General features: G+C 44.5%; 1 protein-coding gene across 1 annotated transcript in view; it reads left to right on the top strand.

Annotated features, from left to right (window-relative positions):
* The first annotated feature begins 1,220 nt into the window (after positions 1–1,220).
* Positions 1,221–16,017, top strand: part of LOC125428545 (zinc finger protein 260-like) — a 49,688-nt gene continuing 34,891 nt past the window's right edge. The window contains exons 1-5 of the mRNA XM_048488838.1: positions 1,221–1,337; positions 1,769–1,898; positions 2,162–2,343; positions 3,400–3,529; positions 13,343–15,312. Coding sequence (XP_048344795.1) covers positions 1,299–1,337; positions 1,769–1,898; positions 2,162–2,343; positions 3,400–3,529; positions 13,343–15,312 — 2,451 coding nt within the window. The 5' untranslated portion in view covers positions 1,221–1,298. The remainder of the gene's footprint in view (positions 1,338–1,768; positions 1,899–2,161; positions 2,344–3,399; positions 3,530–13,342; positions 15,313–16,017) is intronic.

The raw sequence follows: 16,017 nt of genomic DNA, 5'->3' as shown, positions 1-16,017 counted from the left end.
CTTCCAAACAAAAACTTTGCTATGTCTTACTTTCGGGGAATGTTTTATATTTAGCACTTCAGCAAAAGCTCTACTATGTCTTATTCTCAGGGGATGTCTTATTTTCGGAGAAACAGGGTATCTGTTGTCTCATGCTCATGGTTGTGGTGGTGCTCATGTCATGTCTGCTCAAACAAGGAAACATGCTCACTAACGTGTAAGCAGTGGCGTAAGGGGCACGATGCACCAGGCAAGCGCCAGTGTGGGGGCGTGGTGGGGGCGTGGAATGGGCGTGGCAGAGCTTTCCAGGGGCGGCCGCGGCGGCCAAGGGCATGGCAGGGGCGCGGGGTGCAAGCGTGCCCCAGGCGCAGTTCCCCCTCGCTCCGGCCCTGCATGTAAGCAATGCCTATCTGACTAGCCAATACCTAATCAATAGATCAGGTCATAAACAGTGACTTCAGCAACTTGTTTACATACAAACAGTTAACCCTTTTATAACTGAGTTTTGACAGACACTTGCCAAATCCCAACAGGTACCACAAACGTGCTTCCTCCCAGATGTTTCAAAACATTTCTGAGTTTTGTAACAACTGTAATCCGGGCCGTGTGCTCTTCAACTGCTAGGCAGCAATGCAGCTGAGAGCCAGCATGGTGTAGTGGTTAAGAGCAGGTGGACTGTACTCTGGAGATCTGGGTTTTATTCCCCACTTCTCAACATGAGTGGAGGACTCTGACTTGGGAAAGTGGATTAATTTCTCCGCTTCTACACATGAGCAGCAGAGTCTTATCTGGTGAGCTGGATTTGTTTGAAGCCTGTGCAGGTCAACCCACCTATCTGAGTGTTTTGCCCCTCCAGGAAAAATACTCAGCCCCCCTTCCGAGACAATCGGACCTCTTTGGGACTCGCAAGGGCAACTGGGAAGTGTAGTTCCCAGATGGAGAACAAAGGGGAACAACAGGTGCAGATTTGGGCAAGAACGACCCCCCCCCCCCCCCCGGTGCTTCTCTCTCTCTCTCCAGGATGGCTTCAGCTGGTCTCTCATACAGGGGTCCCTCGTAGGAAGCTGCCACCACAATCAACAGAGCAGCGAAGAAACGCCTCTTCCCAAATCCCTCAGTTTCGTACCAGCCTGATGGGAGGCGGCTTTTGCGGGGAACTCCAATTCCCAGAAGGCCTTGCGAGAGCCAGAATGCTCGAGACCGCCTTTTGTAGGCGGCCCCAAATCAGCGCTGCTCTTTTTCAGACCAGAGAGAGAGAGAAAGGAGATTTTGGAAACACGGAATTTCTCTGGAATTGGCGCTTTCGCCGTTTTCCTTGGATGGAGGAAGGATTTGGCTATTGCATGTCTGCAGGAAAGGTGAGTTTATTTCCAAAAGACATCCTGGGGAAGGAAAATGCACGTGAATGGAATGAAAGGCGGAGAGACAAAGAGCTGTCTGGAGTTGGCACTTGGGCAGGATAAACATGAAATCCAACCACTTATTTGCAGTCAAGAATTCTTCTGCATTTTGTTTATGGTTATGTTTCTCTTAAACCATTCCTTTTGTTACAGATCCTAGATTTTAAGTAGATTTAACTAAGAGAAACCCAGTTCTGTGCTGTTTTCTCAGTCTGTATGGTTTGGTGACCTGCAGTATATCATACCTGTCAGAAACTGACAGAAACTCCTGCAGTTTTTCTTGCTAATGATATCATGTGTTGCCTTCTTTTAATAAAGTCTGTGGCCTGTAGGATTATTCCCTTAGGGCAGGAATAGATGAAGAACTGGGCAATATTTTCCTCTTTCAGAGATGCCTGATGTCCTTTGAGGAAGTAGCCGTGTCTTTCAGGGTGGAAGAATGGGCTCTGCTGGATCTAGGCCAAAGAAAACTCTACTGGGAGGTGATGCAGGAAAACTATGAGACCGTGGCCTCTCTTGGTAAGGGTCTTTTCTCTTTTATCGTGATCTTGGAAGAGAAGGGAGCAGTGTCATCTTCTGTCGACCCTCTTTGATATCCGATGTGGTCTGAAAGTTTTGGCTCCTCTTCTGAAATGACAAGTAGAGGTGAAGGAAATCCACAATTTCTATACCTGATGTCTCATTCAGTTGACCAGCATAGAAAACTGCCTTACACAGCACCAGAAGAGTGAAGAAACCTTCTCAAATGGGTCTGTTATTTTGATTGTTTCTCATTGTTGCAGGGACCCACAATTCCCAGAAGTACTTCAGCGCAGCAGAGTGGTCCACCCTGTCTTTCCTAGGCTTTGACAGGATAGTTTCTCCTGGAAAGAGAGAAGGAAATTTGGAATTCATTGGGGACTGTCTTCTTCCTCATTTTCCCCAGGCGGTGGGAGAATGTGACTTTTCCTTGTCTGCAGGAGAGGTGAGTTTTTGATTCATAAGCAGACCTTGGACAAGAACAGGGGAGGGAAAGAAGAGATATGGGAATGGAATGAGAGAATAGCTGGAGAAGAAAGAATGGGTTTGCTCGAGGGAGCAGTGAGAGAGTGGCTTCCTGGGCAAGAAGGAGTGGGGAGTTCCATCACATTTGACTATTTCATGCAGGCAGCCTGAGTTCATTTTATTCTGATGACCCACTGCTGATCCTGTAGGGTTCATATTCTCTTCCTAGTTGGACCCTGTTGCTTGCTCTACACTTCACTTACTAACACCTCCCTCCAAACGCCCTTCCCTACATCCACCTTCCTGGCTTCTAGGGAGCCAACCTTCCATTGCAAACTAGCAGAGGGATATTCTGGAGAAAGATATTATCTCATGCCAGATTGTTTCAATTCTCTTCTTTTTGTTGTAATAATTCTCACAGACACCCTGAAGCTGAAGCCGTGGAGATGATGCAGTAATTTAATTCTAGTTCCAACCCCAGTGCCCAAATATCTGGAACTATTTCTGAGGCAGCAGGCTTGTTCTGGATGTTCTGTGTTCTGCATCACTCACTGGCAAACCCCTAAGGATCATGGCCAGAAGTGGATAGGTTTTTGGATTGTTAGAAAAAATGTAATAACAAAAAATTGGTGAGCTTAACCCTACCAGCTTTAGATGCGATCTTTAAAATAACACAGAACACATTGGCAGAAAGAAGCGTTTTAAGCAGAAATGTTCTACACTGATACAATGTCCGTGTATTTCTGGGATGGAATGTGCAAGAGAGTGTATTTGAAACTGGTTCAGTTGATTAAAGGTATGTTGGTTTAAGTGAATTTGACCAACAGAATTCCAGTTGTCTGCTATTTTCTGACTCTATTTTTCTTATGTTCTTGGTGTTCTTGGAGACTTTCAGTACATTATACCTCTCAGAGGCTTAAAACAACTGAAGCAATTTGATTTGTCATTGGCTAGATTGCATTTGCCTAATCAAAAGAGTGGCCAGTGCTCAGGAACAGGAATAGATGAACAACTGGGAAATATTTTCTTTTTTCAGGGAGCCCCACAGTCCTTTGAGGAGGTAGTTGTATCCTTCACTGCAGAGGAATGGACTGTGATGGATCCAGGCCAAAGAAAACTCTACTGGGAAGTTACAGAGGCAAATTATGAGACCGTGGCCTCTCTTGGTAAGGATCTTTTTCCTTTTATCATAACCATCTGGGGGGGGGGGGGCTTCTCTCAACACACCTTCCTGTGCTTCAGAGGACAAAACAAAACAAATCTCCTACACTAGAGATCTTACACTACCAGAAAAAAACAAAGAATTATTTTTTTTCATACTGTAAAGAGAAATCTGTTGATGTAGAGGGCTCTGATTAGAAGAGGTAGATGATCTCCCATTAGGTTCCTGCCAGTGAATCTGTTGCAGCCCTGGTTTTCTTCTTGGTCTTTCTGTGTTGACAGGGAGCGATTCTCCCATAGTACTTTGCTTGTGTGCCTGAGGAAAAAGTAGTGGCCTTTTTCATTAGACAAGAGCAGATGATAGGTCTTGGCTGAGAAGCAGAACTCCTGTTTTGCCTGTGGAAAGTCCTTGGTTCAATCTGTGGCCATTGGATGGGGGTTTCAACAGGTTACGTGGCTGGGAAAGACCCTGCAGGGGTCTCCTGGAGGCACCACCCCTTGTAGTGGAATCTGTTGAGCCAAATAGAAACTTTCAGTCAAAGTTCTGGTAAAGAGGACAGTGGGATAGCTTTCTGCTATCTGAAAAGAGGAGGAGGAAGATGGTATGGGGGGGGGGTAAAGGCAGGCTGTAATGAGACATTCCTCTAATGTCCAGTTAGAGGACTTTGTGTAAACAAATTAAAAAGGTTTGCCTATGCAAAACTGTATGGCAGCAGTATTTTCCAGGATTTCTTTATTAAAGGGAGATTAACAACCTTTAATTCAAATTTCAAGATCATCTGTAAAAAGGGATAGTGGACCACCTTGGTATGTTAGGTTTTGTAATGTTTTGCAGAGGATGAAATTTCAACTATTCTCTAGCTTTTGGAGAAGGAATTCTCGTTCTGTGCTTTTGAGATTTTTACAGGCTGAATGTCAACTTAATATAGCTGCTTAAGAAAAAGGGCTTATCAGAAATGTTGTTCATAGAAATTGCACCAGTCTTCTTATCCTGCGGGACTCACAGTAAATTCTGGTGTTTGATAAGTTTAGGTAGTACAGGACATGTTATTCCCTCTACTGGAGCAGCAGTGGCGTAGGAGGTTAGGAGCTTGTGTATCTAGTCTGGAGGAACCGGGTTTGATTCCCAGCTCTGCCGCCTGAGCTGTGGAGGCTTATCTGTGGAATTCAGATTAGCCTGTGCACTCCCACACACGCCAGCTGGGTGACCTTGGGCTAGTCACAGCTTCTCGGAGCTCTCTCAGCCCCACCTACCTCACAGGGTGTTTGTTGTGAGGGGGGGAAGGGCAAGGAGATTGTAAGCCCCTTTGAGTCTCCTGCAGGAGAGAAAGGGGGGATATAAATCCAAACTCTTCTTCTTCTCTTCTACTTGCTGAGTGTGCTGCTGGCAGGTGCTGGCCAGGCCGACCAGAGTCAAGGCAGGCAACAAGCGAGGCACGGTCAAACAATCCAGAGTCAGGGCAGGCGGCGATCAAAGGCACGGTCAAAGCAGTCCAAAGTCAAGGCACAGGCAGGAGATCTGGCTGGCAGGCATGCTGAGAGCTGGAGGGCAGAGGGAGACGAAGCACATGGAGCTTTCCAGGAAGTACACTCATTGCACCCAGGCAGAGCCAAGCCCAAGGCAAGGGTTATATAGGAAGTCCGGCTAATGTGGCTGGGATCCTGCAAGAGCTCGGTTCTTCTCAGATACAGATGCCTTCATCTCACAGAGCCTTCTGCCACACGTAGCAGCAATGCAACTTTTCTGCTCCTATAGCCTTTGCCCCCTTTTGAGCAGCTGGCTGTTTACTTGACTCTTTGGAGATTCCTGATGACTCTCCCATCTGCAAGGCATCAGGCTCTCCCTTGGCTTTCAAGGAAGGGCTTGGAGCTGGCTCTGCTGCCTGCCTCTCCTCGCAAGGAGCCGGCTCTGGTTCCACAGTGTCTTCAGGCTCTGGATCAGAGTCCTAAGTATCCATAGACTGGCTCATGACACTCAGCAACACTCACAGAGTGGGAGAAGACAGCCGAACAGTGGAACAATTCAAATCAAAATATTTTAATACAATCTGTAATGGTAAAAGGCCCAATGGTCCCTCTCCTCTGGTTCTAAATTCAGAACATTTGGAAATATGGGGTTCTGTTGCTTTTGAGGATATCTCTACCCATCTGGCAGAATTGACAGTAAAGGAGGCCCCTGGCTCTAACTAGGGTCCTTCTGAATTTTTAAAGTTAGGTACCAATTGGTGGGCCGCTATTTAACCAGCTATATTCTCTGCCATTAATAATTCAGGAAAAAATACATTGTTTCAACCCATAATCATTTCTGTCCATAAAAGGGAATCGTTTAACCTGCTGTCTAATTAGTATCCCATTGGTTTACTTTCAATTTCTGGGTAGTTACATGCTGCGTGTCTCAAGTTAAGGCTACGTCAGTGGATGGGAAAATGTCTATAATTGGCCCAGAACAAATTAATTTTCAGGAAGGTTGCTCTATGCTCCATCATGCATATACACTTTGCGGGGAGGCAGTAAGCATATTAGAAGGAAGCGTTATGACGCTTTTATTGATTTACTTGCTCCATTCCATTCAATTTCTTGTTTGTCTATCTATGCCAATAAAGGCTTGCTGCAATTTCTTGTTTGTGTCCGTGGGGCAAATTGGAACAGCTATACGTACGGCCAAGACTACTATTCGAATTCAGTGTTTGTACATTACATCTTTTGTTAAAGTTAGATAGCCCATCACTGGAAACTATTCTAATCTAATTCCAGTAACGACAGGAATTTGACAGGGCTGTATTTTGGCCCCAGATTTTTAAAATTTGTATTTACACAATCTCCTTACCAAGCTCGGATGGAGGCTTTGGAGATTGCACTATGGCTCAGGTAGCTGCAATGAAATGTAAACGTTTTTGTTAGTTTGTGAGTCTCTATCAGAGTTCCTAAGAGAGACTCAGTGTGACTCCCATAGATCATCTTGGGATAAGTTAATGGAGAATCAGCTATTGGGTTTAGTGTTTAATTTATCCTTCTCTTCTAGTGATATACCAAATTTTAGAAAGTAGGCATTGGAAGACCTGAAGTAATTGCATCAGGAGGTTATCAAGTTAGATGCTAGGAGATGTTGTTCCCCCTTTGAAAGGGGCTTCTCGAAACTTTTCTCCTGTTTTGCTGAAGTATTTTACTTTTCTGACTCTGAATTTTCTGTCAACTTTTTTCTATATTAGAGTAAATGCTGTACCACTTACCAAACTTTCAGGTCACTGTACAGCTATTGGCTACCCCTAGAGACTCTCCCCCTATGTTAGAGTAGTAACGGGAACTTTCCTTCCTTTTGTATTTAGCTGTTACTTTTATTCGTTTGTAATAGCTAAATATAAATATATTGCCTTTATCCTTTGCTGTTCATATGATTTTCAGCTCAGAATTACACAGGCTTGTGTTAAACATCTTCCTGGATTAAGTGTTAGTTTGGTGGTTGTTTATATGTTTTGCCACGGTGCTTTGGGGCAGGCAGGCACTCTGTTTCAGAATCAAGAAGCCCTCATGGCCTATATTCCTCCCCAGTGGGGATTCAAACTGGTTTGTGTTGTTCTCTTCTGTACCTTACCCTCACAACAGCCCTGTGGAGCTGGGTCAGGCTGAGAGGCTGCCCTAAAGTCACTGAGGAAGCTTCCATGGGAGAGTTCTGGATATTTCCCCAGTGTAAATCTGGGCTGGTAAGCCGGCTGCAGGCTTGGCAGATGTGGCATTTACCCCCACCTCCCCATACGGGCTGGCAAAACGGCTGTGAGCTCGCCAAGTGAGGCAGCCACATCCCCGAGCTGATCACCTCCCCAAATATTGAGGCTGCTGCCAACTAGTCAGCTAAAGCAGCCACCCCCCCTCCCCAGAACTGACCATCTACCCCAGTGCCGTTCTGGGCTGTGAGCCCACTGCCTAGATCAGTGATGGCGAACCTTTTTGAGACCGAGTGCCCAAACTGCAACCCAAAACCCACTTATTTATCGCAAGGTCCCGACACGGCACTTTAACCTGAATACTGAGGTTTTAGTTTAGAAAAACCGTTGGCTCCGAGGCGTGTGTTACTCGGGAGTAAGCTTGGTGGTAGTCGGTGGCTTGGCTTTGAAGCAACCGTGCAACTCTTCCAACGGGTGAATCATGACCCTAGGAGGGTTTACTCAGAAGCAAGCCCCATTGCCAGCAACCGAGCTTACTCCCAGGTAAAGGATCATGGTTTAGTTCTTCGCATGAAAATCAGTGGGGTTTAGCAGCGCTTAACAGGGTTACCTACACTGCTTCCCCAAAACTACGTTGTAGGTTTAATGCTAATAATCAAGCCCAGCGACCCAGGCCAGCCTAGATGTGTGTGGTGGGGGGGCACTCTGCGCGTGCCCACAGAGAGTGCTCTGAGTGCCACCTCTGGCACCCGTGCCATAGGTTCGCCACCACTGGCCTAGATGAAGGTGCCACCGCACTCTTAATGCAGACTCAGCATGCTGAGGCAGCCATGTATCCCCTCCCCAACCCCCGGTGCTAATCTGGGCCCATTCCCAGTGCCATCCGCCTCCTCCAGTGCCATCCTAGTCCAGCAACCCCTCTGTAAGCTCACAAGCCACAGCAGCCACAAATGAGTGCAACACCCCTGCTTTCACCCTTATGCCTGAGTGTCTCTGATAGCTTAGGCACATCCTTTGTTTTGAACATTTCCCACCCCCCGCTCCCGTGTGTTGCCTCCTGGCCTCTCAACTAAACCTTTGCTTTTTTTTGGAAAAATCACAGGGATTTTGAGGCCAGGATGATGCAATTCCCTTCGTTTTTGGTACCACTGCTGCCGTGATCATCCTAAAGCTGGTGGCCAATTCTCAAGCGCTAACGTTGTTTCCTGATGAGGTATGCCTCCCACCAAAAATCAAACAGGAATATCCCTCTCTCAATATAGACCCCAACCCAGTTACGGCACTTGTCAACCTCTTAGGTAGCTTCACTTGCAGTATTTTTTTAGGGAGGCCCTTACGCCTGCACGGAAGGATGAGCTTAGTGGGACTTAAGCTAGTGTTTCTCCTGGGCATCTTCTTTCTTGCTCCTGGAGGCCCCCACCTCCTTGGTTGACCAAGGGGCTGGGTGATTTGAAATGGAGATAAAAATGACTAGGGAGACATTGGTAGGAGACTAGGAATGAATCATCCAAAGCGCATCATGGAGCCTATTTGCAGACCTATGAGGAGACATTGAAGGCACTGAAGAAGGCTGTCTTCTTCTATCATTTTGTCAGCAGACTCTCCTCCTGCTCAATTGTTCAAAATGGTTTGTTACTTGATAGAAGCTAAGATTGACTCTGCGGGTGATGAAAATTGACTCCCAGTTGTGATGTTTTTACAAAGCTCTTTGCTGATAAAATCTCTTTCCCCACCCCCAGTCCAACCTGAAGGTTTCAGAAGTGTCTGCTTGTCATTTTGTTGTAGATCAGTGGTGGCGAACCTTTGGCACTCCAGATGTTATGGACTACAATTCCCATCAGCCCCTGCCAGCATGGCCAATTGGTCATGCTGGCAGGGGAACCAATGATGAAAGTATAGTCCAATCCACTCTTGGAAGATATAAAGTCTCACCTATCACTGTTAATGGGTAGTTTCAAATTAGTCCTGCCTACGGACGCTAAATTCCTCAGTGGCTAGGGATGAGATGGCCAATGACAGTACAGTCTCCCATTTACTAATTCTGGGAAAGGTGTGGTGGCAGAGCAGCTCCAGGATTTTCTGATTGACATGTCTGCCCTTGAACCATTTCAAATGGCGTTCTTGCCCGGGCTTGGTACTCAGACAGTGTTAGTTGCACTGATGGACAGTCTTCCCTTGGAGAGTATTGGACTTGTTAGCAGTTTTGGCACAGCGGACCACTTCATTCTTATCCGCTAGCTTGACAATGGAGTTGGCATGACCCTTTGGTGGTTCAACTGTTTTCTGTCTAACCAGATACAAAGAGTCTGCACTGGAGGTACAGAATGAACGGAGTGGAATTTACTTTGTGGGGCTCCACAGGGTTCTGTTCTCTCACCCATGTTCTTTAATATACAGCCGCCAAATGAAATTGTCCAAAGATCTGAGGCTGAGCATCGCCAGTTGCTCCACCGCCTGGCACCCCCTCCTGCCCAACCCACTCCAAAATTCCAGCCTCACAAGGCCCCTGCTGCTGCTGCTGCTGCCCAACAGGGCACCAACACTTCAGAGCATTGCGGGGTGGGGCTGAGGGGATGCTTCTAGAGCCAAAGGGCTTTTGCTGCTAGTAGATAAATAATTTGCCAACTATGCTCTTGTGGGTGGGTGAGTAGAGGTTTATTGAGGTGCATGTTTACCATCATAGGTTCTTTTCAAATGAAAGTGGCTCTTTCTTTGCAGCATTCCTGTTTCATTAACTGCCAGATTTATGATTTGACTGGGAAAAGGGCAGGATAGCAAGCCTAATAAATTAATAATAATGTTAATAACCAGCAGAAAACCGAGAAGGGCTTGCCGGGATTTATTCATTTCTTCTTCCCTGCTACTTCCTCTTTCCTGAAACCCTCCGTAGTGTCTCTCCTTTTCCAGCTGGGCTGACACTTTTGCCCACCACACTGGTGTAAGTGACACTTGTGGGAAGGTAAACAGGGAGTCAGGCAGGCATCGCAGAGCTCCACAGCACCTGAACTGGAGAAGCCTGCTGCTTGCAGAGCTTTGCCAGTCTAAAACTGGACGCCGGTACAACTGGGAGTGGGCTAAGGGCATTCCCAAGGGGGGAACCAACCTTAGTCGATTTTCACTGGGATTTCGGCCTAGGAATGCTCCAGGCCGATGACTTACGGCATGATACTACTCGATGAAAGTTATTATTTCCTATGGAGTGTTCTGGGCAGCAGTGGGTGGGTGGGTGTTTGCCCTGCTGCTTGCTATGCTGCCCTGAGCTTTTCTGACTTTCTCCCTATATGTCTTGGTTATTCGTTTGAATTTCTCTTTAGTAATTTCCCCCATTTTCCATTTCTTGTACATGTTCCTTTTAGCTCACTTGAGAGTTCTTTAGACATCCATCCTGGTTTCTTTAGACACTTCCCATTTTTTCTCCTCATTGGAATTGTTTGAAATTGTGCCTTCAAGATCTCACTTTTAAGAAATTCCCATCCATCTTTTACTCCCTTCTCTTTTAGTATTCTTAACCATGGGATCACACACAGCAGTTTCTTACTGAAATAAGCTTTCTTAAAGTATAGAACATGTGTCAGACTGGACTTGGCATCCCCTTTCCATTGTATAACGAATTCCAGGAGAACATGGTCACTCCTACCTAAGGCCCCTACCACGTCCACCCCATTAATCAGGTTGTCATTGTTGGTTACGAGCAGAACTAAAATAGCCAATCCCTTGTTTCCTCGTCCACTTTCTGGACCATGAAATTGTCTGCAAGACAAATGAGGAAATTGTTGGACCTGGTTGTCTTGGGAGAGTTTGACTCCCAGCAAATATCTGGATAATTCAAATCTCCAATTACTGTTATTTCTCTTCTTTGTGAAAGTTTGCTCATCTGCTCCAGGAAGGCAATCATCCAACTCTTCAGTCTGACTTGGGGGTTTGTAATAGACCCCCAAAATGAGATAACTTGTTTTTCTCACCCTTAATTTTTACCCAGCGGCTCTCAACCTGGCTCCCAGGATTTAAGTCATGGACCTGCTCACAAGTGCAATCACCCCTGACGTAAAGAGTCTGAAAATTAACATAACCTGGTTACCAGTAGTAAAATACACCAAAACCAAAATCCAGAGACATTCAAAGTGCAAATGAACCTCATCCAGACACATGCTAGTGCAATTGCAAATGCAATTGCTAGTGCAGTTGTTAATGTGACTGCAAATGCAGATGCAGTTGTGCATGCAAATGCAACTGTAAATGAACTCCACTCAGACTCATGCAAATGTGCCTCACCCCTGTGAGGTGGACAAAATATACACCACACCAGACAATCACTCCACACTGTGCCACAGAAAGAAATGCATCCCAGTGGCGTAGCGCCAACAGGGCAGGGGGGCCCTGCAAAGCCCCAGGCATGTGCTTTGCAGGGGCCCCCTGCCCTGTTAATCGCATCACTGGGATGCACTTTTTTCTTTCTGTGGCTGCAGTCTCAGTGACTCATGTCCTGTAATCTACTCCTGAGGAGTGAGCTGACCCCATTACTGAGATTACTCCCCAATATTTTTTTTTTTCTGTGTGTGTTTTTGTGTGTGTCAAATTTTTCTGGCCATGCTGGCAGGGGCTGATGGGAATTGTAGTCCATGAACGTCTGGAGTGCCACAGGTTTGCCACCACTGCCCTAAAATAACATTAGAGAACAGTGTGACCTTAATGCTTAGCCAAGTGTCAGTTCTTCCTCTGCAAAAGAAGCAAGTGTGTTTGGGCTAAATAGGAAAGGCATTCCCTTCCTCCTGCTCTGGTGAACAGAAGGGGAAAATACACAAAGAATTTTTGAATTACTCTGTAAGAAGGATCCTATTATGGATATGGTTGAAATGCAAGAGATTTGTTGCATTTGTCTCCAGTTGAAGTGTCTCCAATTGAAGTGTTTGTTAGAATTGAATATTCCAGAAAATTGGCTGTCATAGGGAGAGTTTTTAAATTTTCAAAATGATAAATGTGAACTTAATCCTATGAATTATTGAAAGATATAACCACAAATTGGTTCCGTTATCAGCTGTTTGAAGCATTTAAAGATGACTATAAAAGTGCTGGTTTTAGCCCACAAATGACAAATTTTGAATGCAATCCATGTACAAATGTTGACAAATTGATCACCAAAAAGTATAAAATGTTATTAAAATGGGGTACAGAAGATGAGGTGGTTAAATGAGGTGTAATGATTAAATAGTCTAGAAACGTTGGCCACGACATTCTGATGGAACAATAGGAACCATGGTGAAAGAATGATTTAAAATTTACAGCATGTTATAATTTGAAAGAAAATTGTTTTAAAATGATGTATAGATGGTATTTAAAACCAAAAAAAACGGGCAAAGATGTATAAAGGTGTGTCAATTAGATGCTGATAGTGTCAGCAGCAAGAGGGGTCTTTTACATATGTGGTAGATGTGTAAAGAGGTCAAGACGTTTTGGGATATGATACTTAAAATGCAAAAGATTTTGAAAATAACAATATTGAAAATACTTGTGGCCTTTTTGTTGAGAATTATGGAAAAGGAATTTCCTAAACAATTTAGAACACTGTTTATGTATATGCAAGGTCTCTTTATGCAGAAAACTGAGAGACAATAAGACACCTACAAAAGAAGACTGATTCTGAAAATTATGGAATATGCAGAAATGTATATTTTTGGACACATTAACCAATTGTCTCAACTTTTTAAAAAAAGAAAACTGGAAATCCTTTATAGAATACCTTTTGAAAAACTATTCAGCTGGAGAAGTAGTAGCAGGGTTTGAGACTTTAAAAAATGGTAGTGTAATTACCAAAAGTCATTTTTTAAAAATCGATTGAATTAATGATTTCATTATATGCATGAATCTAGAATTAACTGTTATCAAAGATGAGATAGCTGGAAGTCACTTTATGCTTGGATTGTGTTTCTTTTTCTTTCTTTTTTGTAACTCAGTGGGGGGGTTTTGTGTGTGAGTAGATAAAAATTATTTTAAAAAACACTTTCTCCCTTTCCTAAACTTTCTGGCAGGTGATTTTACATTGTTGTTTTCTTTCCATGTCCCCAGCAATCATTGTAGAAAATCCCATTCAATATTGGCTGTACCTGCTAAGTGGCATTTGTTCCTTTTCGTTCTTTGATTTCTGTCTCTGTTTTCCAGTTGCAGATGTTAGTGAAATGATAGGTGAGAAGGGACCAGGAAGAGACATCATGCAAAAGAATCAAGATCTCAATGTGGAAGCAAACACTGCGGATCAGGATGTCCTAAAGAGGGAGCAGGGAAGGAAGAAGGAAGCAAAAAAGAAAAAGAGGAAGGAACTGATTGCCCATCAAAAGAGGAAGATGGCTGAGGTCCCAGCCCAAGATAAACTGCAGATGGGAAAAAGACGTAAGCATCTTCTCTATGCAAAAAGGTTCCGCTGCAAATTCAGTAGTAAAAAATATCAGAGTATTAAAATGTACTGGAAACCGTTTAAATGCTTGGAGTGTGGAAAGACTTTCTCAAAGAATAGCCAACTAACTGAACATCAAAAGGTTCATACAATGGAGAAGCCATTTAAATGCCTGGAGTGTGGGAAAAGCTTCTCTTGGAAAGGTTACCTAACTGCGCATCAAAAGGTTCACAGAGGGGAAGCAGCATATGAATGCTTGCAATGTGGGAAGAGATTCTTATGGAATGCAACCCTAACTAAACATCACAAGGTTCACACAGGGGAGAAGCCATATGAATGCTTGGTTTGTGGAAAGAGCTTTTCACTGAAAGGCACCCTAAAAGCACATCAAAAGGTTCACACACGGGAGACGCCATACGAATGCTTGCAGTGTGGGAAGAGATTCTCTTGGAGTGCTAGCCTGACTGCACATCAGAAGCTTCACACAGGCGAGAAGCCATATAAATGTTTGGAGTGTGGGAAGAGCTTCTCACGGAAAGGCTACCTAACTGGACATCAAAAGGTTCACACAGGACAGGCGCCACATGAATGCTTGCAGTGTGGAAAGAGATTCTTTTGGAATGCAACCCTAATTACACATCAGAAGGTTCACACAGGGGAGAAGCCATATGAATGCTTGGATTGTGGAAAGAGCTTCTCACAGAAGGGCTCCCTAACTGCACATCGTAGGGTTCACACAGGAGAGAAGCCATATGAATGCCTGCAGTGTGGAAAGAGATTCTCTCATAAAGGCAACCTAACTACACATCAGAAGGTTCACACAGGGGAGAAGCCGTATAAATGCTTGGATTGTGGGAGGAGCTTCTCTCAGAAAGGCGCAGTAACTATACATCAAAAGGTTCACTCACAAGAGACGCCATACAAATGCTTGGAGTGTGGAAAGAGCTTCTCTCGGAATGACACCCTAATTGCCCATCAAAAGGTTCACACAGGAGAGAAACCATATAAATGCTTGGAGTGTGGAAAGTGCTTCTCCCGAAAGGTCTATGTAACTGCACATCAGAAAGTTCACACAGGGGAAAAGCCATATCAATGTTTGGAGTGTGGAAAGAGATTCTCTTGGAGTGCAGCGCTAATGGTACATCATAAGGTTCACACAGGGGAGAAGCCATATAAATGTTTGGTGTGTGGAAAGTGCTTCTCTACGAATAGCCACCTAACTGCACATCAAAAGGTTCACACAGGGGAGAAGCCGTATCAATGCTTGGAGTGTGGAAAGAGCTTCTCTAGCAAATTCTACCTAACTGGTCATCATAAGGTTCACACAGGAGAGAAGCCATGTAAATGCTTGGAGTGTGGAAAGAGTTTTTCTACAAATAGCCACCTAAGTAAACATCAAAAGGTTCACACAGGAGAGAAGCCTTATAAATGCTTGGCCTGTGGAAAGAGCTTCTCTCGGAATACCCACCTAACTGAGCATCAGAGGATTCACACAGGCGAGAAGCCATATAAATGTCTGCAGTGTGGAAAGAGATTCTCTGTGAATGGAGCATTAACTATACATCAGAGGGTTCACACAGGAGAGAAGCCGTATAAATGCTTGGAATGTGGAAAGAGATTCTGCGACATTGGCTCCCTAAGAAAGCATCAAAGAGTTCACACAGGGGAAAGGCCATATGAATGCTTGGTATGTAGAAAGAGCTTTGCTCAGAATAGCTACCTAACTGCACATCAAAAGGTTCACACAGGGGAGAAGCCATTTGAATGTTTGCAGTGTGGAAAGAGATTCTCCTGGAATGTAGCCCTAACTGTACATCAGAGGATTCACACAGGAGAGAAGCCATACAAATGCTTGGAGTGTGGAAAGAGCTTCTCTCGGAATGACACCCTAATAGCACATCAAAAGATTCACATGGGAGAAGCTATATAAATTTTTGGAATGTGCAGTCACCTTCTGTCAGAATTGCCACCTAACTTAAAATGAAAAGGCTCACACAGGAGAAACCATTTCAGTGTTGGAGGATGGAGAAAGTGTGGTGTCATGTGCATACTTGGCCATCTGACTGAATACTCCTACCTCCAGGTCATTTATGAGCAAAAATTGAAAAACACCAGCCCTGGTATGGATTCCTGAGGGATCCCACTGCTCATATCCATCTATTGTGAGCTGTGACCATTTGTTCCCACTCTTTGTTTTTTTTAGCCATTTTCCAATCTAGACAAAAACTTGTACTTTTATTTCATAAATTTAAAATTTGCTGAGGAGGCATTAGAGAGGGACTTTGCCAGCTTTCCACCTGTCTTTACCCCAGTTTCTCATTCTAGTTTACTCAACATAGCTGTTCAGATACCAGTGTTTGCACCATGTCTCCAGCAGTGATGACAGATGAGAAGAATTCATACAGCATCTCAGTAATCAAACACTAGTATTTCTATAACTCCC

This window comes from Sphaerodactylus townsendi, linkage group LG03 (assembly GCF_021028975.2).
Source record: "Sphaerodactylus townsendi isolate TG3544 linkage group LG03, MPM_Stown_v2.3, whole genome shotgun sequence".
Classification (NCBI taxonomy): domain Eukaryota; kingdom Metazoa; phylum Chordata; class Lepidosauria; order Squamata; family Sphaerodactylidae; genus Sphaerodactylus; species Sphaerodactylus townsendi.
The sequence above is the reverse complement of the archived record's forward strand: the minus strand, read 5'-3'. Positions and strand labels throughout refer to the sequence as shown.